General features: G+C 37.8%; 1 protein-coding gene across 1 annotated transcript; it reads right to left on the bottom strand.

Moving 5' to 3' along the window:
• Window positions 1-1,689: 1,689 nt before the first annotated feature.
• On the bottom strand, window positions 1,690-24,292 carry LOC104917519 (membrane-associated guanylate kinase, WW and PDZ domain-containing protein 2-like). Its single transcript, XM_031553015.1, has 3 exons — window positions 24,058-24,292; window positions 15,014-15,227; window positions 1,690-3,224 (listed from the first exon to the last, which is right to left on the bottom strand). The coding sequence occupies exons 1-3, from the start codon at window positions 24,140-24,142 to the stop codon at window positions 3,035-3,037; spliced, it is 489 nt and encodes a 162-aa protein (XP_031408875.1). The 5' UTR covers window positions 24,143-24,292; the 3' UTR covers window positions 1,690-3,034.
• Window positions 24,293-25,521: the final 1,229 nt, after the last annotated feature.

Below are 25,521 nucleotides of genomic sequence, written 5' to 3'. Positions count from 1 at the left end.
ACACGACATAGCTGTAAGAATGCACATCTGAGGAGTCTGCTATGTGCTATAATTTTATGTAAAATGTAGCAACCAGGGAATCTGGCTTACAGCGTGCAGAACTACATTTATCTGCAGACAAATACTGGTCAACCATTCTACGATTCTATGATTTTTCATGTGAAAAAATTTAAAAGAAGTATTCCAACCAGACAAATCCAATTTTTTAAATCTTATTTTCAGGACAGAAAAAAATAAAGTCAAGACTTTCTGAAAAATACCAGAAATGTGTAAAATATTCCAGTTTGTATTGCCAGCCATTTCTCTTTCCTGCTGTTACAAAATTCAAGCACCATACAAACAAGGAAAGAGGCAGTTCTTGCTTCAAAGAACTGCCATCTAAGTAGATCTGATGGAGAAAAAGTCAAAGTAATTTGCTGAAACTCACTCAGAAGGTCATGACAGAGACAGAAATAAAAATCAGCCCTTAAAACCTCCTGACCTACAAAGGGGGTAAGAGCAGTGTCTGTCATTAAAGGAAAACAGAAGGAGTTCACAGCGTGAAGGCAGAGAAAGCTCAACTTGGTAGAGCTTGTCAGTCTCTTGGAAAAGATGTCAAATTTTCTTCCAAGAGGAAGGATGTGCTGGAAGGTTAGTTCAGACTTTCAAATAGAAGTGAGCAAGCACTGAGATTTGCACGTATGGAATGCTGGGATATGTGGAAAATTAGTTTTCGGCAAAAGAACACTGAAGAGCTGAAAGTAGAGGAGAGGAGATGCTTGGAGCAGAGGGGGTCTTCAGTACTGTTAGACCAAAACATCAGGAGGACTCAAATATTAAACACTGCTCAGACTTTGTCAGGGGTGGAGATGGTGTGCTGGTGGCAGAATGAAGAAGGATTTGGCAGGATTTGCACAGAAAGAGAATATGAAAGTTGGGTTGTTTAGATGAAAACCTGATGGCAGGATCTGATAGATGATAAGAGCATAATAGTATATCTCAGGGAATCAATACAAGTTTCAAATGTTGCAAAAGAAATGTCGATGAAAACACAAGCTATGCAGATAGCGATATGGAAGGACGTTACGTATCATTTCCTATCTCAGCATGTTCTAAATTTTTGTATCTCTTAGTAAAAATGTGCCATAATAAATCATGAAATGTAACAGAAAAGATGTTTGATATAAATAAGATAACCAAGTTGTAGCTTAAATGTGTTACTCCTTGATCTGACATTAAATCTAATTGAAAATTCCATACCCCTGTGTGCTGTAACAAGCACCATGGCGGAGGACCTCAGAGCAAGGTATAGTCATTTTAAGGCATTTTTAAGAGATTTTCTTCTGCAGGTATTAGACATTAAAAAAAAAAAAAGCAAACAACAAAACACCAGAAAACCACAGCAACAATTTTTGAGCAACTGAAGAACCTTAGGAAAAGAGGATGACATTGCAAGAACAACCTCTATAAGAGTACAAGACCTCTTCCTACTCTTTTAAGCTTCACTTCAAGTACTTTGCATTAATGAGGTGAGTAACTTTAAAGTACAGCATGACCCAGAACACTATCCTCATTCAATAATCTAGTAGTCAAATATTTGTAAGATAATGTTGTTTCTTTAATGCATTGATCTTCATTTAAAATTATATCAAACACTGCTATTTTTTAATATTTCAGTATTTTTTGTGATCTCAATATAACAGTTATAAGAAAGAAAAAGAAAAAGCAACACACATTCACTCCAAGTAATATGGTATGTTACTTTATAGATATAGCTAGATTTTTCTCCTGGTTTTTCTGTGAGTATTCCTTCATATATGTAATTAGAGAGATCTATAATACAGAATTCCTGTGCCCTTGTTTTGTTTCAGTAACACTTTTCAGTACAGAATTTACTCCAGGGACTACTGTTGTAAGTGCTGGAATAAGCATCACAAAATCATTCAGACATATAATTTCTGATGTCAGAAGAGAACGTCAGAATTACTGCTGAAATAAGGAAGGGATTTTTAGAATAAAGCAACCTTTCAAAAAAGAAGTCGTCTGCAAAAATGGAACAGTTTATATCAAATCATTACCCCTAAATTTCACACAACCAGCAACTCTTCAGTGACACTTTATCAGCCCAAAATTGCACTGAGTTTTCTTTCAATTAATAATATCTACATTAAACAATGTAATCATTTTAAAAAATTTAAAATAAATCAGACGCAGTACATGAAAGCCTATCAGTCAGTTTAAAATACTAAAATGCTTTGAGATAATGTAAATAGCATGCATGCATCTAATTCTCTATATCTCATAATAGCAAAACAAGAAGCATTCTTTAGAAATCATTCCTTCTTAACTGGCTCATTTAATTAACACTGAAGTATTAAACAGTAAAACAAAACTCCTCAGAAAAAGATCCACCACTGTGCATATTTAATTTGGCTTTATTAAATGATTCTGATTCCTGAAACTTTACTAGAGGAAAAATAAAAATCATACTGAGTGCATAAGCAGTAGTTTGAGGAGATGTGTATTCCATCTCTCTTGTAGAGTTAGTCGATATACAACTCATCTCTCCTGCATTTCAGCCGCAGCTCCTCTAAGCATCCCCATGCTATTTACACTGATAAATTTAAAAGCCTTAACAACGCAGTACCCCCAAATGCAGTCACAAACTCGGACAGACACAGATCTATTTTCTCCCTCCCACACGGTGCTTTATCAGACGCTATTTTGTTTAAATTGGCTACTAAACAGCATAGCACTGTACCTTTAAATACAAATCAAACAATATTCATATTCCCACGGTGCTGCTAGCTTCCCTTATGCATTGAATCGCCTGTAGATTAAAAGCTCAGAATCTGAAAAGGGATTCTGTTCTGCAGACCAAAGTTCTCCGTAGGAGATGAGGGAGAGGGTCAGTCCCGGAGTCACACACACACAACAGGCAGAAAACACACTTGTGATCCTCAGCTTTGGATAGCATCAGAAAGGGGAATAAAAAGCAGAAACACATGGCACACTGAGAATTGGTATCACTTATGGCTTGTAACCAAAGCAGCAATTAAACACCTTTCATCATTCCCCCAAATGCCTGATTTTTGTAAGAACTGAGAGAGACACACACACAAAGGCAAATCCCCTCTGAGCAGCAACGAAAACTTAATAACCTACCATTTTCTTTGCACTCTTCTGGAGGTTTAGCCTTTTTCGCAAGTCGTGGATCCAGCCATGATGTTGTCTTTGTGTTATGGCTGAAAAGAAAAGAGATCACTCTGAGCAGACACATACTGAAAGGAATCAAGTTTATTCCTTAAGAAAAAAAGGTTAGTCCAACAAAATTGCAATCGATACACTTAATTTGCTTACTGGTTCTAAGTAGCCCTGAAGGAGGTGTAAGAGTAATTGTGCAAGGCAGCTGTAAATTTGGCAACCTCAGCTCCCTGTCCTCAAAGCAGCTATTTTTATTAAAATCAACTAGAATGTTGCCAAGTTAACCTCATTGAAAATGCAGAACTCATCCAGAGCAAAAGGAATTTATTACAAATACAGTGTTCTCCCGTTGAACGAGTGCAGGCAGCAGGATTCTGTACCATTCTCATAGTTTTCGGATAGAATTATTTTCATCTTAAACCTGTCCTTTTCATAAAAGCAGGTTTCTTATTTCTCACCAGCAGCACTGGCAAGGCATAGCGAAAGTAATGCAAATTACAGCATGTTCCTGCAAAGACTATGTTTCCGGACAGAGTGATTAATGATACTTTGTTTAACAAACCTTTATCTCTTCATAGATAATCCTTCTATCAAGATAAAAAAGATATGCACAAGCTGAATGAATCATGTGGCTTCTTTCTATACTCTGAATAGATCTTTGAGGAATCAGCCATGAAATAGCACTGAACTGATGCAAACTGTTTTCTAAGAGATTATTTTGTCAAATGAATTGACACTTAACACACCTAATGAGACTTACACCAAGATTTTTTCAATGTATACCTTTACCATAAGCATTTGAATTTTGGAACAATTTTTTTTTTTAAAGTATGTTAAAGAAGGAAGGCTATAAAACAGAAAAGGATGTGATCATTACTCCTTTATGTTTTGAGATGCCTTTCTTACAATACCATCATTCATAGTCCATTCTAACCCATGTTTTATTTATATGATACACCCTAGGAGGATGCTTGTTCCGTACATTTTATATAGTACTGAATTATTTAGGTTATTATTAATTTGCTATGTCATTGTAAAGTATACTTAAGACTTGTCTTATAAACATTAGCATAAGGTGTAGAAAAACAGGAGACCAGGCAAAAAAACGGCTTAGGATGCAACGGTTAATTGGTGAGTTGCTGACTGATACAGTCCACGTGGTCCAAACAGCACTGGTTCCCCCGGGGAAAAAATAAATGCATAGTACCAGCCCTTTCTTACACCTTAACTCACTGTTTAAGCCATGGCAGGTAACTTTTCCTCTGTCTTGATTTCTCCATCTCTGAAAACAGTGATAGTACTTACTGCTCAGCATTGTTGTCACAATATTAAGTCTTCCTACACACTTTGGATGAAAAAAAAAGGAGATGAGCATCATGTATGGTTAAAATGGCAAACAAAATGAAAATTGAGGCATTTAAATTCCTATTTTAAGCACATCCTAGTCTAAAACACCATTTGTGACAGGTGAGGAGGAAAAATGAAATCTTCACCTATTTTAGGAACATGGCTGCATCTGCAGAATATGAAGAACAACAAACTAAAGGTAAAGCGAGTTTGAAACCATGCCATCAGCCTGTGCTTGATTTCAAATGTAAGTAAGATGCTTTCTCTGAAGATTTGGCTGCCTGTGGTCTCCTGTAGGGTGTCTTTTTATACCGCAGTCACTGCCTAGCTGCGGCTTCTGCAGACATACTTGAGCTAGCTTTAAATTAACCAGTGGAGCTACCGGCAGTGACGCTGTTGCAGCAGCGTGGAGCTCAGCGTGGGCTGCTCTCAGCTCCTTGGGTGCAGCCAGCAGCATACTGAGCTCCATGCTACTACGGCTGCCTCGTTAGCAGTGCCAGTGCTAGGCACTAGCTTGGGCTATCGGTACAAGCTGCAGTGGCAACTCTGGAGTATGGACATGTCTGTGCAATCGCCACTGACTCCCAGCTATCAATTCTGAATGACTGCAGGGACCCCCACTGGTTGCAGGGATTCACAGATAGTTTCCTACAGCTCTGAAAGAGCAAAATATATACGACTACACTTAGGAATTTTTGCTGTGATATAGGATGCATCTCAAAGCACTTTAGAAAGGAAATAAAAACCATCACTCCTATTTTAAAGATGGGAAACTGGAGTCACAGAGACAGCAAGCAATTGTCCGTAACCACCAAAGGACCCAGTGGCAGAACCAGTGCTAATGGTCAACTCTGTTGTAAGCTGGCTGGCTGGTGCTTGCCTCATAAGACTGCACAAGAGCAGAACAGACCAGTTCACCAGCCCTGAAAATATCCCTGTGACATTTCTAGAATAGGCCTGAAATGAGTTTCCAGGCTTCTGCAAAGACAGGTGCCAAGCTGAAAATAAGCCCAATTCATTGTTATTGTTTAAACGTGTGAATTACTTGAATTACATCCTTTGAGGGTTTTGTTGAAACCAAAAGCAACAACAAGCGAACAGACATGCTTCCCTTCAGTGTAAATGTGGCTTTCATAAAGCCAAGAGGACTACTGCCTTCCAGTTTTGTCCACTGTGCCCATTCCATGCAAAACTAAAACTAAATAAAAAAGTCAAAAGTTTTTCCAGCAGAATGATCCTTCAGTCTGCAGCAGCATTTCAGAAAGTGAAGACGGTATCTCATCTAGATGAGGTCTTACAACACCCAATCTCCTCTTCTACTTTCTGTCTCTCAAAAGTTTAAATTATCCACAAGAACTTTTATCTAAAGCAAGCACAAGGACCAAAGTACCTTTTGAAAATCACCCCTCTGCTTCTTATTCATCTCTATGCTTGCTCCCTTGCTCCGCACCTGCTCTATCATTCATACAGAAATTCATGGAATCACTTGCAATATACAGGCTTCAAGTACTTCCAGACAGGTGCTCCAGCATATGGTAGAAGTCCTTTTCCTTTTCTGAAGATCAACTCTATCTGAAAGAATGCAGAACTAACAATAGGACAAGGGGGAATGGCCTTAAGTTGCACTGGGGAGGTTCATATTGGATATTAGGAAAAATTTCTTCTCGGAAAGAGTGGTGAGGTATTGTAACAGGCTGCCCAAGGACATGGAATCACTGTCTCTGGAGGTGTTCGAGAAGAGCGCAGATACGGCACTGAGGGACATGGCATACTGGGCATGGTGGGGATGCACTGATGGTTGGACTAGATGATCTTAGTGCTCCTTTCCAACCGTAATGATTCTATGATTCTATTCTATGATTCTATGAACTCCATTTTCTAACATCTCTACAAAACCACCTTAGAGGTAACTGTTTGGATCACCTTAGCAACCAGGTACCCAGCGCACTTACACTCCTACACTGAGTAAACACTTGACTACCACTATGCTTCTCTCTGTAAAAGAAGAAAATAAGTGCTTCTGCTTTACAGCACTGTGGTTGCCTCTGTATGTCTACTTCTCTCTTACTGAGGAGCTACATATAACAGGGTCCTCTCCCAATCTCCCTTGTGCCAGCTTTTAAGTTTCAGACTTTGGAAAGATACTTCTCTTTCCATATGCCATACTGTTGCTCAGATTAATCTGAAGCCCTGTCCTTGGAGACATTCAAGGTAAGACTGGACCAGACTCTGTGCAACCTAATCTAGCTGTAGATGTCTCTGTTCATTGCAGGCGGGTTGAACTAGATGACCTTTGAAGAGATCTCTTCCAATTCACATGATCCTATGATTGTACTCTATTATAACCTCCTGTTTTATGTCTTCCAGAAAGGACTAAAACTGAGATTAGTCAACAGCACAGACACAAAAGAGGCAGTTTGTTCTCCACACAGATAGAACAAACTGAAAATGAGAGGAAGAATGAGGGCTTGGTAGTGCTAGCTGTCTGAATGTCCCAAGGCAGGTTGTAGGGACAACTCATGGAAGATGTCAACTCCTCTGAGTCCTAGTGTTCTGCCTGTTCCATATTCAGCTCTGCAATGGATTAGAATATGTAGAAGCTACAGAGAGACAACATTTAGCTCATATAGCTCATTTAAAAGAAGCCCTGGTAGGAAAGTTTTAACAATGGTAAGAAGACAGAAAGAACAGTAAAATGGTCAAATTAATACCAATGGCAAAAGTAACTCTGACACATATCCGCTGCAAAAACTATGAACATTTTAATGTGTCTTAAACACTAAAAATCCTGGAAAATGCATAGAGGATAAGCTGTCCTGCCTCACCACCATATCTAACCATGTGTGCACTTCAAGGAGTCCTGCAGGTAGGCCAGGAGAAGGGAATGAGGGTTTGCAGATTAGTTATGAATGAGTTGTGGAATAACAGAGGCGGTTGTGGAACAAATGCACAAACATCCAGAGCAGTTGTCACTGGATGAATGAGCATGAAGCGATGCAACAAAAGCATCCTGTGAGAAATACAGCTGTGGCTTCACCAGCATTTTCCTCTGGCCACTGTTTCATTACTCAGCAATAACCATACCTCATAACTAATGGGCAGATTTATAAAGGCTATACTTACACAATTTCCATGATATTGATTAATAGCTACAATGACTGAACTAATACATGGTTGCTGACAAACCAACCAGGTATGCCTCAGAATGTCTTAAAATCAGCAGCAACCTTCTAATTCTAGAAACCTTGAAAGCAGTGAATGAAAAATCTCTTTGGTTCTGCCGAATAGAGGTGGAGCATGAGAATAGCAGAACATTTGCAAATTCAGTCTGATTTATTAACTGCTGTACAAAATATAAACAATTTTAGACCTGAGGTTTATTGCAGTGTTGAAAAATAATGTCAAAATAAATTCCACCAGAAATGATTACTATTTGACTATACTAGCCAAAAGTCAATATACTAACTACTGAAAGTTAACTTAAATCCTCTTTACCAAGCACTTACACTTGCCAGAAACAGCTTATTGCAGTGTCCCACCATATCAATTAGAATAAGCTATAAACTTACGTGAAAAAAAACACAAAACATTTTTCAGCTGCTTTAAATGGAGTGAAAGAAGCGCAGAATACTTCTCAGAAACTCTGACTCAACCTCCATTTCCTCTCTTCGTAGCTCTGCTTTCAGTACTTTGCAGCCTGTTCATAACCAGTTTCCCATTATCACTAGAGCTTGGTGCCAGCACCAAAGACTCTCTAGAAATTCAGTGGATATTTGTCCATACTTTCAGGTATTAAGAAAACCAATACTTGGAGTGTGGCTCTTCTTCCTTAACAATGTTAAGGAATGTTAAGGAATCTTAACTAACTTATTATTATTTGTCATGAAGTATATTATTTTACTTAAGATTTTTAATATGATAGATTGGTGTTAGCAATCTGCCAGTTTAAAGCACATAGACAGATGAAGTTTTTTGTGGTAACAAAGCTCTCAGAAAATCTCTTGAAACATTTCTGAAGGGAATACAGAAAGCACTTACTGACAGCAATAGCTTTAATGTCTTCTGAAAACACTGCAGATCTATTCTAAATTGTGACTCTTGCAAGGTATGTAATTTGCACGTTATTGTGAAAGGCATTTCAAAATGGGTATTTACCAATGTGCTGCTTCAGTGTATTCGGGGACAGCACATATGGGTTTGTTTGGGTTTTTACTGTAAAAGCACAACATTCAAGATGGTCCTCAATAGAACAGCTTGAGCAAAGGAGAGTATATGAGACAGAGAGAAACCAGGTGCACTATAGGCCACCTGACTTTCATATTAAAATGCTTACTCCTTTCCCTTGTTTGTATACCTCAGATTTGACTATCTGCAGAGCTTTGGAGAAACTGATTTTCAAGCAATTTACATGTAGGGGGACAGACAAAAAAACTGAGCAGTAAAATCACCATTTTGCAATTCATCCTTTGTGGGTTACTTCCCAAACTTCTTGCATAAATGTAGGGAGAGATGCGGAAGGGACTCCACTTCTGGCTATGATGAGAATGAGAGAAGATATGACTGCACTCTGTGTTGCACATCACACTGTTGGTTTGTGTTAGGTGTGCCTGGAATATGAGGTCCTTAAGAGGTACAAGTTTGAGGATGCCCATTTTGTGCATCCCTGAGGGCCCTGGGCAGTAGTAAGCACTTATGTACTTGTGCCAAATACAGTGGTGGTGCCTCTAGGCATCTGTAGGAGCAGAAGATGCTTATGTAAGATTTTTGAAGGAATATATAAATGCTTAAGGTCTCCTACAGTCATTTCTGCTGCTTAAAGCACTCTCTTTGAATCAGGCATCTAAATTGTGACCAAGAATGGACTTCATTTCACGTGACTGCCATCTAGAAACTACACAGCTAACTTTGTAGGATTCTTCTGTACTCAAAGTAGAGGCTCCTATACAGAATAATTTATCTTACTTGTTTTAGGGTGGGATTAGGGACCTAAATGTATGCTCTTAATACCGTGTTTGTCTCTATGGTGTCTTTCAAGTGGTCTCCAGCTGCCATTCTGTAACGGCATTGGGTCTGTATCCTGTCTGCCAGGTCCATATATATAACTTGGGCTATTACTATACTTTTACAGTAGTGCTTTGACTCAGATCAGGATTCAAGTGAATATCTTAATTTACACTGAGCAAACTTCCTTCATTTGAATCTGAACCAGATGACACACAGCAAGAGCTCACCTAGTGCACTTCAGCCATTCACAGGAATGCAGTGCAGGGCACCTGGAAAGAGACAGTGAATGCAGATGTTGGGCCATCAGCACCAAGAGTTTCACCCTGCAGTCTGCTGATATTGCTAAAGTAGATACAGATATGATTTAGTTCAGAAGGAATCCAAACAGGTTTTAACTCTAATCTGATGCCATGGACTGAATCCCTGTCAGAGTTTGAAGTCAATTGTTTGTACTCCCGGAGATAACTATTTTTAGTTTCATGTGAAAATATTTCAGTTCATATTTCGGTATTTCAGTATTCTGACACGTGAACCAAATCACAGTGAGGGAGACAATCGCACTTCCTTCAAAAGTGTACTCCTGACAAACACTGACACGCTCCTGTATTGTACCCTTGAATATCCTAGGGGATTTCTACTAATAAAAGCACCTATTTTGGGGTAAATGAATTTCACCCTTTGCCTTTGGTGAATCAGACTGGAGATAATTACCTCTCATCACTGACCACAAGAAGAGTCTTGGTAAGTGGTTTATACTGATACCTAATGCTGGAAAGCAAGCTAGGTGAATGGAGTCCACTAGTTCATTTAAAGGAAAGAAGGTGAAAGAATATAATACCACTACAGATATCAGAAGAAAGGTGTTAAAAGAGGAACTCTGCAGAGCAGCAGAGACATTTGGGGAAAAGACAAGAAATTAAAGAGTGAGGAAAGACAACAGGAGTTGAGCTGACAGTTTGGCCTGGATGTCAGCATAGATTAAGAAGCGGTTGAGAGTTAAGGAATATTTAGCACTGGTACACATTAAGAATGTCTTTAGAACATCAAAATATAAAAGAATAAAAAAATAAGTATTTACAAAGTTTCTATCAGTTCCAGTCCCTCACTCCAAAGTAATTTGTCACAAGACAAGGAACTGGTTGCAGGAGAAAGAAACTGCAAGTGATCTTTTCTGGTTCCAGTCCCACTGTGCATCATGCTGAAAGACAAAGACTGGGAGAAGTGACAGTTATGCCTAACTGAAACAGACAGATTCAACACAACGTGTAGAGATGGAAAAAGCATCATGGACATCTACGATCAAATTCACATGAAGCTGATGATTAAGAATAATCTAGATGATACAGTCATACTGATACTTGTTTCTTGAAGAAGAGCACATTAAAACAGCATGTGGAAAACATCCTTGGAAAGCCACCTTAATTGCCCATTAATTAAAGTTGCAGAAATAACTGCAAAACTGAGGTACGGCAAATCTCAGTATTACACACTGGTATGCTGATGATGTAACACAGTTGCAAAAGACCCAAATTAGCTCGTAAGAGACGGACAGTTGCTGCAGGATATGGGAGTAATCTTGAGCAGATACTTCTAGCATATTCTGTTATGAAAGATAAAGGTGATCAAATTCAGTGATGTGGCTATGCTTAACTAATATACTTTGCTTTTTGATGGTGAACTGATGAGCAAGCAGGAAGAGTTGAATAAACAATGATTCCTCAGGTAAGCAAGATGCTAGGATAAACATGCTATTCCTGCCAGTCAAAAGACTTTCCTACCTTAAAACTTAGAAATACTGATCCCATTGAAGTCAGCTGCAATATTCTTAGAAACAAACTGGGTCAGATTTTTACTTTTCTAGTCTGTAGCTGTACATCTCTTCAGGTAACATCTGAAATAGCACCAGCTATATTCAAAACATTAATGGCTGTTTTTTACTGAGAAGAGGAGAGTCCTTGGCAGAGACCTATTTTATGGGTGTTTTGTAGTCTTTTACGACACTCTCATGAAAAGTACTTCTAACTGAAAAAAGATACTGCAGCGGGTCCAAAAAGCAATGCTGATTGTAAGATCAGGGAAGGAGGTGTTAATGGGGGAAGAGACTTCATATATGTGAGATGCACAGGAAAGCATTTTCTTAAACTTCACATGTCCAAATTCTCCTAAAAATGATCACCGCAGTTCAAAGATGATCTCTTATTGATGTATTACAGAGGTTTAAGTTTATTCTAGACTTTTCTTCACTAATAAAACAACCAATAATGTTGTATTAGCAAAGAAGTGCTTTGAACAGAGTAAGTTAAATTGATTTTGTTATGGGTTATGCAATGTCCTTGAGACTATTCATTAAGGCTTAACTGTAGCTCAGCTTGATGACCGGTAGCTCTTCCTGGCTTAATGTCTTGCACTCTGCAACCCTTCCAGAGAGCTCAGTTTCCTAGGTGGAGAGGGCTGCAGAGAGAGGCAAAATCAATCCTGCCTTTTAGAAATAAGTACCATAAAAACCATGACAGACCATTTTTACAGGATGGTCTATGATGTAATGGTGGAAGCGATGTAGTATGGGAGTTGAGTGAGTACTGGATTTAAGACTGACTGCCTATTACAGTAGATGCACCAAGATATTTGCTTCTTTTACATTCCCTTCAGCACTGCACTGGGCAACACAGCAAACATCGAATGCCTGAGACCCATCAGAGCCAATGTCTGCTGACTTTGCAAGGACAACACAAAGCTCCTCTCTCTAGTACGTGGATTGAGAGCTGTTGGCAAGGTGAAGTCTGAAGGCTATGGGGAATTTCAGCCTTTCCTTAACCCCAGGAGAGGGAAAAACTAAAAATCAGCTACAATTTAAACAGCACCAAAATAAGTCACACTCATCATCTCTATTGAAAGTAGGGAAGAAGGATTAGAACTGGATTCTTTTTTGGTGATATTCTAATTTATATACAGTATTTTAATTATTGCATGTTCTCATTAGCATACGTTCCAAATGAAAGTAAATGTTGGAGGTCAACTCCTATTCATGTGGTATGTACTTGTATTTAAAAATCTGATTCCATACGTAAGGGAGGCTGGAAGCAACCCAAGCAATGTACTTCAGTAGCTCTTCCTGAAAAACAGTGGTAAGTATTATGCAGTGGGCAGGGACGATCTTCCTGTTCTGTCTGTGAATGCTAATAAAGGTAAACATAGGGTCATGCACCTATGTCAAAAAAAGGGAAAGAAATTAAGAAACAAACTGAGTCATACTCTAAAATGCAACATCCTCTGAATTATCCAGTTAATCTGGTGTTTGATTTTTTCTTTTAGAGCTTAAAGCAGAGGAAATTCCTTCCAGTGTGCTTTACAAAATGCTAACTGGGCCATTAATGATTAACAAATAAATAATACCGCCTACAGTTATCTTTCTTCTCCTGAAGACACTCCCTCTCTGTAAATCTGCCACGTTCTTCTGATGGGAGTGCTAATAAATGAAATCAGATGCAAATTTTAAGTATTAGTTTGAAGCGAGTGAATGAAATGAATGAATGAATGAATGAATTTAAGACCCCTGAGTATACCTGTGACAATCTGGAACTTGAGATAGCTTACAGCCTGAAGTCCTTGGGGTTCAAAGCCACAATTCAGAAGAGCCTCAAATAAAGTAATAAAAGATGCTGCCTAGTATGACTTTTTTACACCCATCATGATGTACACTTTAAAAATGTTTGGTTTTCATCTATTATTTAATAATCTTTACTACTGTTCGGGGAGATGTTAGACAAATAGGTTTTTGTTGTCTTTTTATCTTTCCGTTTTTTTGAGAAAGCAAATGGAGTCTCTTTATGCCATTAACCAAAGTGACTTCTAAACAAAGAGGCAATTTAACAGCATTCCCTCGGCATTACATTCCAACTTAACCCTGTGAAGACTGTGTAGTGCGAAAACCCAGATGATCAAATAACTGTTACTTTACTGGGATTCCAGTAAACAATTCGGTAGTTTTACAGACATGAAATACCACATTTTTTTGCAATAACATTATTCAAGAATATAATTCCAGCAGTAAAGAGTCCTTTTAACAGGCTTTCTACCCAGCTTGTACCTCTGATTGATTTCTTTATTTTACATAACATTCGTTCCATCAGTGGAAGTGAATGATGTGCGCTGTCAAAATGGTAGTGTAAACCAGAGCTTTTTCAGGATAGGAAGTAAACTGTAACATCAAAGGAATATGAGGAGTGGAATGACTGCTGCATAGAGTGGCTGGGTTATTTTCATTCACTGCATTTTTTAGAAACTACTTATTTATTTTCTATTAAATGGCCTGCTTCAGTATTCACAGCTGGGTGTGTTAGTGATTGCACCCCAAACCTCATCTCTCAAACATAACAGGTTTTTGTTACATCAAGTAAAACAAAAGTACCATATAATTCAGTCTGCTCACTGTTCTCTATCAGAGCATTCAATATATGCAGAAAAATTCTATATGGTGGTTTGTTAAGAAAGAAACAAAGGTTTAAGCTTACCCTGAAGTCATCCTAATTCTTCTCTGCTTGCTCGGGCAAAGTTACTATATTTATTCTTTTTTTCTAGAATAAGCACATTTTTGCCCTTTTCAGCAAAGACACTTATTTTTTAACAGTTACTGCTCTTTTCAGCCTTACATTCGCCAGAAGCTATAGCTGGTCATGTCAGTGTTTAGGAAAAAATAATGTACACAAACTTTATTCTTATCATATGTTTACGCTTCATGAGATTGTCATAAAATCTTACATGAAATAAGGGACTTAAAATAAAAGTGACATAGCCAAATGTTATTTTTACCTACTAGTAATCAGAATAATGACTAACACTCCAAATTGTTTGAGGCAGTTCTTAAAGCAAACATGAATGCTACTGCTTCCTCTTTAGGTAGTGCTGTGCAGATGATTGCACTGGCTTTTCCTTTCACTTTTTTGTGAAACATGAGATAATATGAACTCACTCATTTGCTCTATTTTTATTCTGATAATGTGTATTAATGACTGCACTTAGCGAAGAAGGAACTTTCATATCCGTTCATTCAGTGAGTTGGCTAATTAACAACAGTAGCAATAGGTACATATACCATACCAGGAAAATGTTTCTACATGTTCTACATTAATTCTCCTCATTGTCCATTTATCCCTTTTATCATTTCTAAATATATCATGGTCTCCATCTGCTACTCACTAGGTAGATTTTAGCTTTTCTGTCTTCTCTTAAATTGCCAAAAGTCAATCCTATCCCTCTCTGTCTACAGAAGGAAGACTCCAGTGACCACACAACTAAGCACAGCAGAAAAGCTTTTCTTTGAAAAGAAGACAGAATGGCTCTCATTGTCTCTTGGGAGCCTTGATAGCTATAACATCAATGGAGTTTTAAAGTAGAGCAGTGCTCCACTCAACCATACAAACCATCTCACCATCCAGTTAAATACACTATATCTACTGGAAAGAAAAGAAATAGCACTCACTCAATAAAGTAGACTTCCCCTTTTTCTGTATAAGCCATTTCCCAGTTATCAGGCAGTGGGCCCAAGTCATCATTCTCTTCAGGCTTTGTTTGTTTTGTTACATCCATATCCTCCTTTGCTTCTTCAGGCTGAGTATATCCTGGTGCAGGGCATGGTTGGGTAGAAGATACTTCACCTGAGACACCTGTGCTCTTGTCTTCATGTTCGCTTGATTCTACAAGAGAAGAAAAATTACAGTTTTTGGATATTTAAATTAATGATGGATGATATAGTGGGTGCAAGTCTTCAACAAACATTCTACGAACTGTAAAAAAAAGAGAGAAATTATTGGATTTACACAGCAGTCCCTCTGATGATACATTTTTTATCTGGAACACAATAAAAGAAAGTAAAGCAATAAAAACAAACTGAAACAAGAAACTAATAAAGAGCTAAGAAATGAGTCAAAGAGTTCTTGCTTGTTTTGTCCCAGGAGTCCTTCCTTCAGCAGTTAACACTGAGCAAAACGCAGCCTCATATCCAGCAGCGATACTGTCTCGTGTCTCATAACTTTTCAAAATACACATCCATCAAGCAAATACCCTGTTTTGCCGCAGAAAACAAATCATTTTTAATTAAAAAAGTAAACACACACATAATATCCATAGGTAAAGAAAACAATATGACATTAATGAATTCACATCTATATCTAAGCCATATATAAGGTGGTTGTGATTTCAATCCCAATATAATCTGTGGGAGGCTTAATTTTCCACAATGACAAATGCCTCCTATAGCCAATGTAATTCTGTGTCATCGTGACCGAGAACATATGAACATATTGAGGAAGAAGTCTTCCTTTCCTAACCTTTTTTCAGTGCTTGGTCTTTTACTGTTCACTGATATTACTTTGTCTGACTACTGCTAACTCCAAGAAAGGATGCTTGAGATAACTTGTCCTACTAAAGAGATTTCCTCATCCGTGGGGATGATTACACTTGGCTGACTGGTCTAGTAAGCATATGTTTGTATCATTTGGTCTATCTACCTATCGTTTCCTCCAAAAATGGATGGGAACCTGTTGCTTCAATGAGAGAGGCTCTCATCCTTGGATCCTGGATCCTTGTTTTCTGCTGCACTTAAGTGGAGCTTGATCACACTGAAACAGAAAGACCCCTGTATTTGACCAAATGAACTACAGCTAAAATAAGTTCATATTTTGAATGTATTTGCTGAATCTCCACTGACTGTGATTCAATTGGCTGAAATGACCCTACATATTGAGATGAGTGGGCTGGCTGATGGATGACCGCACTCTCACCTCACCTCCTCAGCAACACAAAGAGAAGAAAATACAATGAAAAAATGCTAGGGTTGAAAAAAAGGAGATGAACAATGCTCACCAATTGCTCACTATCACAGAATTGTACAAAAGACTAAAAGAAAATGAAATTATTCAGCATGAACACTTAAAAAAACACACACAGGTATGTAGCAGTAAAATAGAGCAAGCAGCCTAGAAAATGGGATATGGTCAGGAACATGAAAAGTAACAAGAAAACTTTCTGTAAGTACATTAATAATATGAAGACTAAAAGCAGATTCATTCCAATACGTGGGAAGGAAAGCTAATAATATATGACAAACATAATACCACAAGGCAGTTAGTGCTCATTTTGCCTCAGTCACTACTGCAAAAAGATTACCTATGATTAAATGACGAACATAATTAACATCAGCAGTAGGGCTAAAGAAATCAGATTAGAATGGACAGAGAACGGGTCAGGTATAATTTAGATGAAGCAGCCATTTGCAATTGGCAGAGCCTGATGAAATGAAACCTAGGCTACTTCATGAACCAACGAAACAGACTCATGGCTAGTAGTGAATACACATTTTGAGATTCTAAAGAGACAAGAAACTTCAGGACAGAAAGTCTTGGTTTCTATATTTTAGGCTTCTAGATAGTTTAGATTCTTAATTTCTGAGCACCTAATTTCCCTCAAAAACAATTAGGTCATTTTGTAAAAAGGAGAAGAACAGCTAATGAAACTGTAATCATAGAATCATAGAATTGTTCAGGTTGGAAAAGACCTTAAAGATCATCGTGTCCAACCACAACCTAACCATACTACCCTAACTCTAACAACCCTCCGCTAAATCACGTCCCCGAGCACCACATCTAAATGGCTTTTAAGCACATCCAGGGATGGAGACTCAACCATCTCCCTTGGAAGCCTATTCCAGTGCTTAACAATCCTTTCAGTAAAGAAGTTTTTCCTGATATCTAACCTAAAAACTTCATGTCTATCTATTTTTAATTCCTAGAAGGACATTGGGAAACCAGCAGTCAAACCACCTGCACATAAGCTCTTCAAAGGAGGTGGTGAATAATTGTCAAGATTTAGCACGAAGGAATTGTGCCAAACTCTTCTATTATTTTTTTATATTTTGACAGAGTACCAGATGTTGTTCCTTACAGAGAAATGGTAGACATAGCTGTCATTATACTTAAAAAAAAAAAAAAAAAGGCTTTTGACACTTACATATATTAGATCATGTCTCAATCAGAGTGATGGTCTATAGCTTTACAGCCATATGCAGCTCATGCTGCTAAATGCTTGTATTTTAACTACTTGTTACTAGTATTTTATGCTGTTGGGAAATGTGAATCTGCCTGTGGGAACAAATGAATTAACAAGAGGCACAAGTGCAAGTTGCAAGTTTTGCTTAGCTGAATCCCACAAAAGAGCAGTAGGATCCCAGGGGAGATGCAGTCATCTGTTGCTTATGTGCCACTCACAAACTTCCCCATCTTTGGCTTTCCAAAGTCTGCTGCAAAATGCCACTATCAGCTGTAAAAATGGAGATGGGGAGCAAATGTCTAGAAAGAGAAAAGATATTCCTAACAAAAATATAGCAGAGGGATAGAAATGTGTGAGGGATATCTATGCATTATGCTCAGTCAATAATAATACTACTCGAAAAAGAGAGCAAGCATCATAGTAGATAGGAAGTCAGAATATGCAATTTAGAGCCTTCTGTCTTCAGCTACAGGAGGTTTTCAGCAGAAGCACAAAGCCCATTTTCAAGAATTTAATGTCAATGGAGAATTTTTTTTTTTATTTTTAATTTTGAACAGGTGGATATAGAGGGCATTTTGTTATTATGGAGGATAAATTACCTCTACATGCACCGAGAAAAGGATGATGTAATTGCAGATAAATTCATCTCTATAAAGTAAAAGTGAATCTTCATCTGTTTTAAGCGTCATTTAGAGCACTGTGAATTGTTTTCTACACAAGTCCTGACCACATTTCTACTGTGGGAATTCTGCTGCACAGATTAAACGAGGTCAAGATATAAAGTCAGATAGCACATATGACGACAATAGAAAAAATAAACTTGGTGTATGGGTGCGCTGTAAATAATAATGGCCAGCCCATTGGTCTGATAGGCATGGTGACATTGCTATGTCCTAGGATTTTAGCATTATATCTGTAATATGTGTTCTTTCTCAGGATCTTATTTTCCACAGGTCTGAAGAGGTCAGATTCTTAGCTTTTGATAGCTATATTAACAAGCTGACAGAAAAAAATGTGAAAATTAAACCTTGAGGACTACAAGAAATATTTTCAGCCTGTCTCAGAGATTGCTATCAAAACTAAGTGGAAAAAGAGGAACTTGATGCTTATTTAACAATTAAAAATATAATTATGTTAAAGCCAATCTCATGAGTTATTAATTCTTGGATCATTATTTTTAATAGTTTGTTTTAGTAATAAAGAAAAAAGTATCTTGTGAATAAAACCCAAGCAATTACGGAAGAATTACTTAATGTCATTTAGTAACACTTAGTTTTACACAATGGATGTTCTAGTTGTTGGTTATCTGGAATGCAGCATTACAATGGCATTTCATCTTTTTCTACACGTATCTATCCTTCATATATTCCAGAAAGCATACATATTCACCTTGCTGGTTTTTTTTTTTTTTCCTTTCTCCTGTTTATATATATTCTTACATAACATTTTATTTGATAAAAAAACAGAAGTCCTGGTTAAAAATTGGTAGTACCTTAAATGTACAACTAAAGCTTGAAATAGTATGGTAATATGCTATGAGCACAAGTATCTATCATCAGATAACATCTGATACAAATAGAAATCCTAACATGTCCAGAAATACTTTTGTCACTGAAAAATACAATTGACTTTTCATCAAGTGAAATCGTCTACTCTCTCTACAAAACATGGCCCAGTTTTCTAAAATAATTTAGCACAGTATCTCAGAGAGTGTTCTGTGAAGAGGCAGAATAGGCACCAGCAGAGCACCAGCAAATTATCCCATGTGTAGAACACAAGAAACACTGGGGAAAAAAGTCACAGAATCATAGAATGGTTTGGTTGTAAGGGGCCTCTAACTTCATAACATTAAATAGCCTAAGTCCATCTCTGTGGTATTTCAAATATCAGCAGTGAAAAATTTTACTGGATGAGATGATATATTCTCTATATAGCTCTTACACAATATTTTAGCTATTTGTTGAACCTGAAGATACACAAGTCCATAGGATGTGATGAGATGAATCTGAGGGTCCTGATACATGAAATCACTAAGTCACTATTCATCATTCTTGAGAAGTCATGACAATCTGGAGACTGACAGTGACTGGAAAAAGGGGAAACATAACTCCCGTTTTTAAAAAGGTTAAAAAAAAAAGAGAGACCTCGGAAACTAGAGTCCAGTCAGTCTCACCTCTGTGCCCAGCATGACCAATGGAGTAGATCCTCCTGCAAGCTATACTAAGACACAAGGACAACAAAGAGGCAATGAGGCAATTGCTGACAGCCAACATAGCTTCATTAAGGGCAAATCATGCCTGACAAACTTAGAGTTACAACATTAAAAGATCATGGAAGAGCAACTGAAGTCATCTGCTTGGACCTGTACAAAGCACTATCTGCATGGCATTCTTGTTTCTAAACTGAAGGACATAGATTTGATGGATGGACTTCTTGTAGATAAGGATTTGGTTGAATGGCCACACTCCAAGAGTTGCAGTCTGCGGCTTGATGTCAAGCTGAAGACTGGTGATAAGTGGGTTCCAATTGGTGGTATTGGGACTGGTACCGCTTAACATCTTTGTTCGTGGGACCTTAAATATCATCAAGTTCCAGCCATAATGCCATGGACAGGGACATCTTCCATTCTATATCAGGTTCCTCAAAGCCCCATCCTACTTGGCCTTGGGACTCTTCAGGGATCCTGCTTCTTTAGGAATCTATTCCATTGCTTCATCACCCTTTTAGGGAAAAAAATTCTTCCTAACATCTAATCTAAATCTACCCTCTTTTAATGGATACCAATTTACATATTTTTAAAAATCTCTTAAGTGTCTTCTTTTTGATTTTCTTTCCTCTGGCTGCCATGGCTATGCAATAATAAAAGAGCTAGTTTAAACTGTTCTCTAGGACTGCTGCACCTTGTGTGGTGACTGACAACACTGGGATTTCAGCCTTTTGCTTCATTTTCAACCTAAGGCATGAAAAGATCATTCTGAAACTCTATGTCATATCTTATTCTTCACTTAATTTGAGCCTGCCAGAACTTCCATTCTCTGGGTGCAACTTATTACCCAAGTAATGTCAGATTATTATACATACATAAACATTCATCTGACATTACACTGGTTCTTTTGTAGTTTGGATGATAAACACTTCATCAATCAGAAGCGTGAAGCAAATATGACCAGCACAGTGTCAGATCATGACACTAGTTGGGAAGGAGACTGACTTAATTCTCTGCAGACACAATAACAACAGTACTGAAATCTGAATGTCTGACAAGTAGGTTGCTATTCGACCAAGCATCTTTTTATCACTATTGTCATGATATTTGCAAAAATCTTTGATTTCATTACAGTGCTCATCAAAAAAGGTTCTTCAGGTGCAAGATATCTGATCCAGATCAGTGAATGGCAGAAACCTAACTCAGAACAACCAGAAGTCCACTAATTGCATTAGGAGTGGGAAACCCAGCACTAACTCTAGATTTGACCATTTCAACAGCTAAGTACAGATTACTTCTGTCATGGTTGTTTTGTAAATAGTAGGATTTCTCATTTAAATTTAGCCACCCAGGCTCCTGTGTATGTGTAGGTTGAACTAATAATCCTAGGTTGCAGAGGTAGTACCTAAAAGAAGTACCTGAAACATCTGTGCTCTGTTAATCTTTCTCCCTTCTATTAAGAAAGAATAAATATCTCTAACAAAAACTAAGACATTTAGGTGCATCATTTACTATATGATCCATTCCTCATTAGATACTATTGTGTGCTGACAGTACTTGATCCGGGATGAAGGACTGAGATGTCATCTTAACATGGCCAAACACCTCATCCTAAAGTTGGTTTCTTGTTAGGTTTTAGGATGAGGATAAGAGACAAAAATCAGAAAGAAAAAACACATTTTAAAACGCAAGTTAACAAGAAGACAATTATGTATGTAGACACCATAATGTCTATGTACAAAAGTCCGAGGGAACTTTGGCCTGTAAAACAAAGTGTGAATGAAAAACTGAATCCTACTTATAAAACTCTACAGACACATAGATTATCTCAACAAACAATGAAAAGTGGTCTGAAAAATCAGACTCAAGGCATAAAGACCTCTGCATCTAAAGATGTTGCCTATTGGCCTGATAAAAACAGGTTTATTTCCTTTGGATTCATCTTAGAACTGCTACTGCTTCTGCCTTGCAGTCCTAGGTATTAGAGCAGCCCTTTTCCTGGCCAGTACTCTGATCGCTTTGGCAGTTAAAAAGATGTAAAGTAGCTGAGTATTTGTAAAAAAAGTATCAATGTCTCAGATGTCCTAATAGCCTTATATTTAATAAAAAAATCTCCATTTATAAGTGGGACATTTAGAACAGAACATACTTTCTAAACTAAAATAACAAACATATTGCCGTAGTTGCTTCTTTCTAAGAACCAGATAAAATCAATAAAAACAAACAAAAACACACAAAAATTAACACATTCTATTTTCCCTCACTGTTCAAAGATACAGATGACAAATACATGTACATTCTAGAGGCAGCTAAGGCTCTGACAGTTGACAGAGAAAATGACTGCAGTAACAGAGCCCGTGGGAGCTACACACCCCAACAAAAGCAACGCAGCATGTATGTACAGAGCTGCTTTCTACAATCCCCAAAGTCCTCAATCAGTGTGACTGAACAACAAAACCCTGCTTATGAAACCACGAGCACCAACACAGGCACTGCTTGTTCTGCTGGCCACACCTACAGGAATCACTTTGTGGGGGGTGAGGAGGGGGAGGAAAGAGGTTGTACTCCAGTGCTTGTGTGTTTTGTTTTTTAACACAGCGCATGCCAGTAGCTGCCTAGTCATTGTTGTGGTCACACAGAATTTGCCTGGGAGATGCCAGTCGGTGGTGGACAATGCAAAGAGAAAAGCAGGTAGACATCTCCCCTTGATCCATCTAGAACTGAAACACTGCACCAGAAATTACTCCTGAGCAATGGTAGGTTAAGTGGCACATTTCAAATAACTGCAAATAATGCTCTTCCTAATGGTTTCCGCAATACACATCACATACCAAATCCTGCCTCTGTCGCTCTGAAAGTATCCTGGCAACAGAGCCAGTGCTGATGTTTTATGTAAGGATTTCTGGGCTTCACCCATTTATGCTTAGCTGTATAGGAAGGGCACTAAGTGCCAGGGCATTGCCAGCAGATGCGGGGAAGGGATGAGCGAGGCTCAAACAGCAACGTGACAGTAACTCCAGTGTGTCATGTTGCAGCCCTCTGGTGTGCAGAATGAGGCCCACTCCCACCACACCACTACCTGACAGCCCATTGGACACAGAGACGGGTTTGGTGCTTCCGCATATTAGTCAGCTTCTACAGAAAAGCAAGTGACAAATACATCTGTGGTGGAAGGATAACCAATTCAGTACACTTTATAATGCAGAAGGAGAAAAAAGAACACACAGAATCTGCAGTATGAAAATCCTTTTTGCAGTGCTTAGGAGATTAGGTAGTGGATTTATTGTTTCAGATACCTATATGTTTATAGAACTCCTTATCTTCTTATATGTGTGTGGCTGTCATTACAGACTTCTATTTCAATCATTTATTCCTGAATTTCTAAGTTAACCAAGAATAATTCATAGTTATGTATTTCTCAGAGATATAAATGTCTGAATTCTTTCATTTCCTACTTGAAGAAAAAGTAATTTCTTACATGTTATTTCAGAATCAAAAGGATAAAGTACTTTGAAATGATGACTCGCTGCAATATTGAAGGGGAAGCTGACTGGGAAAAGCCTGGACTTCTCTCACTCAGGACACCAGTCTGTATCTTCAGCCCCTTTTTTCTGAAGAATTATAATCCAAAGTGTAAAACAACAGCTGCCTTTAGGACTAGACATCTAAAACCCTTATCAGCTTTATGCAGCATCTGAAATGTTGCTGGAAAGGGTCCTTCTTGATAGTGTTGCCTGCTAAGTTTCATCAGCACTGTCACAAATTTATTAATGTGATGACAGCTTCACTTTTACATTGCAAAGATTTAATAACAATTTATAAAAGTTCCCTTTATACTAATCTAGTTAACTCTGCAGTGAATATCAGCTTCTGAGAGCGAGGAGATCTGAAGCACAGAGACAGAATTCATTTGACCAAATTGCAGTTCTCTAGACTCCTTCTGTGGTCAATAAAGAGAAAAAGGTGCTTGGATTTGATTTCCTAACATACAAATCTAAAACAAATCACCAGAACTGCAATCAGAAAGAAGAAATTTTTCTCTTCAGACTGCAGAGTGGTTTCAGGGTGATTAGCTCACAGGCAGACCTGACTGTAGCTGAAGTGAGTCTCCAAAATGGAGGTGAGGCATTTTGTTTAATGTTTGACAGGGATTCTATCACTCAGAATTCCAGTCATGCAAGACTTACTTGAGCATACATATTCTCATTGTAGGAGATAACTGGGGAATTTGTGAATAACAGAAATGCACTGCAAAGTAAGAAGGAAGAACAGACCTGGTGTTACTGTCACATCATTTCCATTGACCACAGGTCTTTCTTCCTCTTCTTCCTCAGGTGGTTCAATACCTGTCTTCTCCATATTGCTCACAGACTTATTCCTCTTACGTTTGCCTTCAGCCCCAGGAGTGGCACCTGGAAGGATCTGGTCAGTTACATTTACCAATAATGGAGCTGGTTCTGCTGGAGGCTTCGGTGTGCCGTAATAGTTGTCTGGAAAGATAAGAGAAATTAAAACACACAAATTAGCAGAGGTGAATCTGCTGCTTCTTTTTCCCTTGGTTCAGATTAATGGCATTTTCTGCTGTAGGATCCAGTTCATGAGATAATATGAATTCAAAAAGTTTTCCACAAAGTTAGAAACTTAATTTTCATGAAATAGTGTTTTTTTTTATGCCAACACTAGTGAAAAAATCATGCTCATAAATTCATACCAACACTTCTTGAAACTTTAACAGGGTAAATTAATATTTCTCTCACTCAATTACCTAAGAAACAGGCAGCATATCAGAGCTGTTTTCTTGTTTCAAAGTACTAGTTAAGACAAATCAACATTTATGCCACAATACAAGAGTTTCTGAAGCATCAAAAGGACCATAAACATATTGATTACTCACCAAATTACATCATTTTCATACCTCCTAAAATTATCTTACCTGCTTCGAAAGCAAATAATTATTCAATAATACAGAGATTTGCAGTTTCCAGTAATGCCTGCACTATCTCATTTTTCATATTTGTCAAAATTTTGCTATTCGTGCGCAAACCTTCTTGTAATAGTTAATGCTAATATATTTTCAAAGAAAGATGAAACCTTATGCTTTGGGGCTTAAAATTATCAGAGCACTAAGAAATTCTGAGAAGATTTAGGGTGGCTGACAGATTACTCTCTATTTGTCTCATGAAATTTCTGGCAACTTCTGAATCATCCACTTTCTGTCAGAAAGATCATTAGATTGAGTGGACTGCGGTGTGATCTTATCTATCTATATGGGTTTGCTTGTATTTTTAGCACATCTGGTCTCAAAAATGATAGCTCAAATTTGTTTGTATGGTTAAAAACAAAATATTAACACAATTAAATAAAATAACATTGAAAATATTAGTGAATCCTTTGTGGAAGAGAATATAAAGAGTAATAAAAGACATAAAGACAGTAATACTATTTATACAAAGCTATTTTTGGTCATCTAAAGTTTAACTTGAAGGGCAGTGCGCATGCCTTATCAGTAGATTTTCCACAGTTAATAGGGAAAACTAAATATACTGCCTAGCTCTGAGATACTTTTCCAAAGGAAAAAGCACCTACCTAAGGAAGGTGCTGAAGATATTTCTAGACCATAATTTAGAACTTCAATCAAATAATAATGCAACTTGCAAGAATGATTTCAACTACGTTAGGAGTGTAAAACAGATACAGAAATGTGTTAATCTGTTCAATAAAGCATCGTAAGAGGCATT

This window comes from Meleagris gallopavo, chromosome 1 (assembly GCF_000146605.3).
Source record: "Meleagris gallopavo isolate NT-WF06-2002-E0010 breed Aviagen turkey brand Nicholas breeding stock chromosome 1, Turkey_5.1, whole genome shotgun sequence".
In the NCBI taxonomy this organism is placed as follows: domain Eukaryota; kingdom Metazoa; phylum Chordata; class Aves; order Galliformes; family Phasianidae; genus Meleagris; species Meleagris gallopavo.
The sequence above is the reverse complement of the archived record's forward strand: the minus strand, read 5'-3'. Positions and strand labels throughout refer to the sequence as shown.

Coding starts and splice junctions, on each gene's coding strand:
- LOC104917519 (XM_031553015.1), bottom strand. CDS start 24,142: ATGGAGAAGACAGGTATTGAACCACCTGAGGAAGAAGAGGAAGAAAGA. Junction 15,228..24,057: donor TGATGTGACAGTAACACCAG/GTCTGTTCTTCC, acceptor CTTCTCTTGTAG/AATCAAGCGAACATGAAGAC. Junction 3,225..15,013: donor GGGGAAGTCTACTTTATTGA/GTGAGTGCTATT, acceptor TTTTCTTTTCAG/CCATAACACAAAGACAACAT.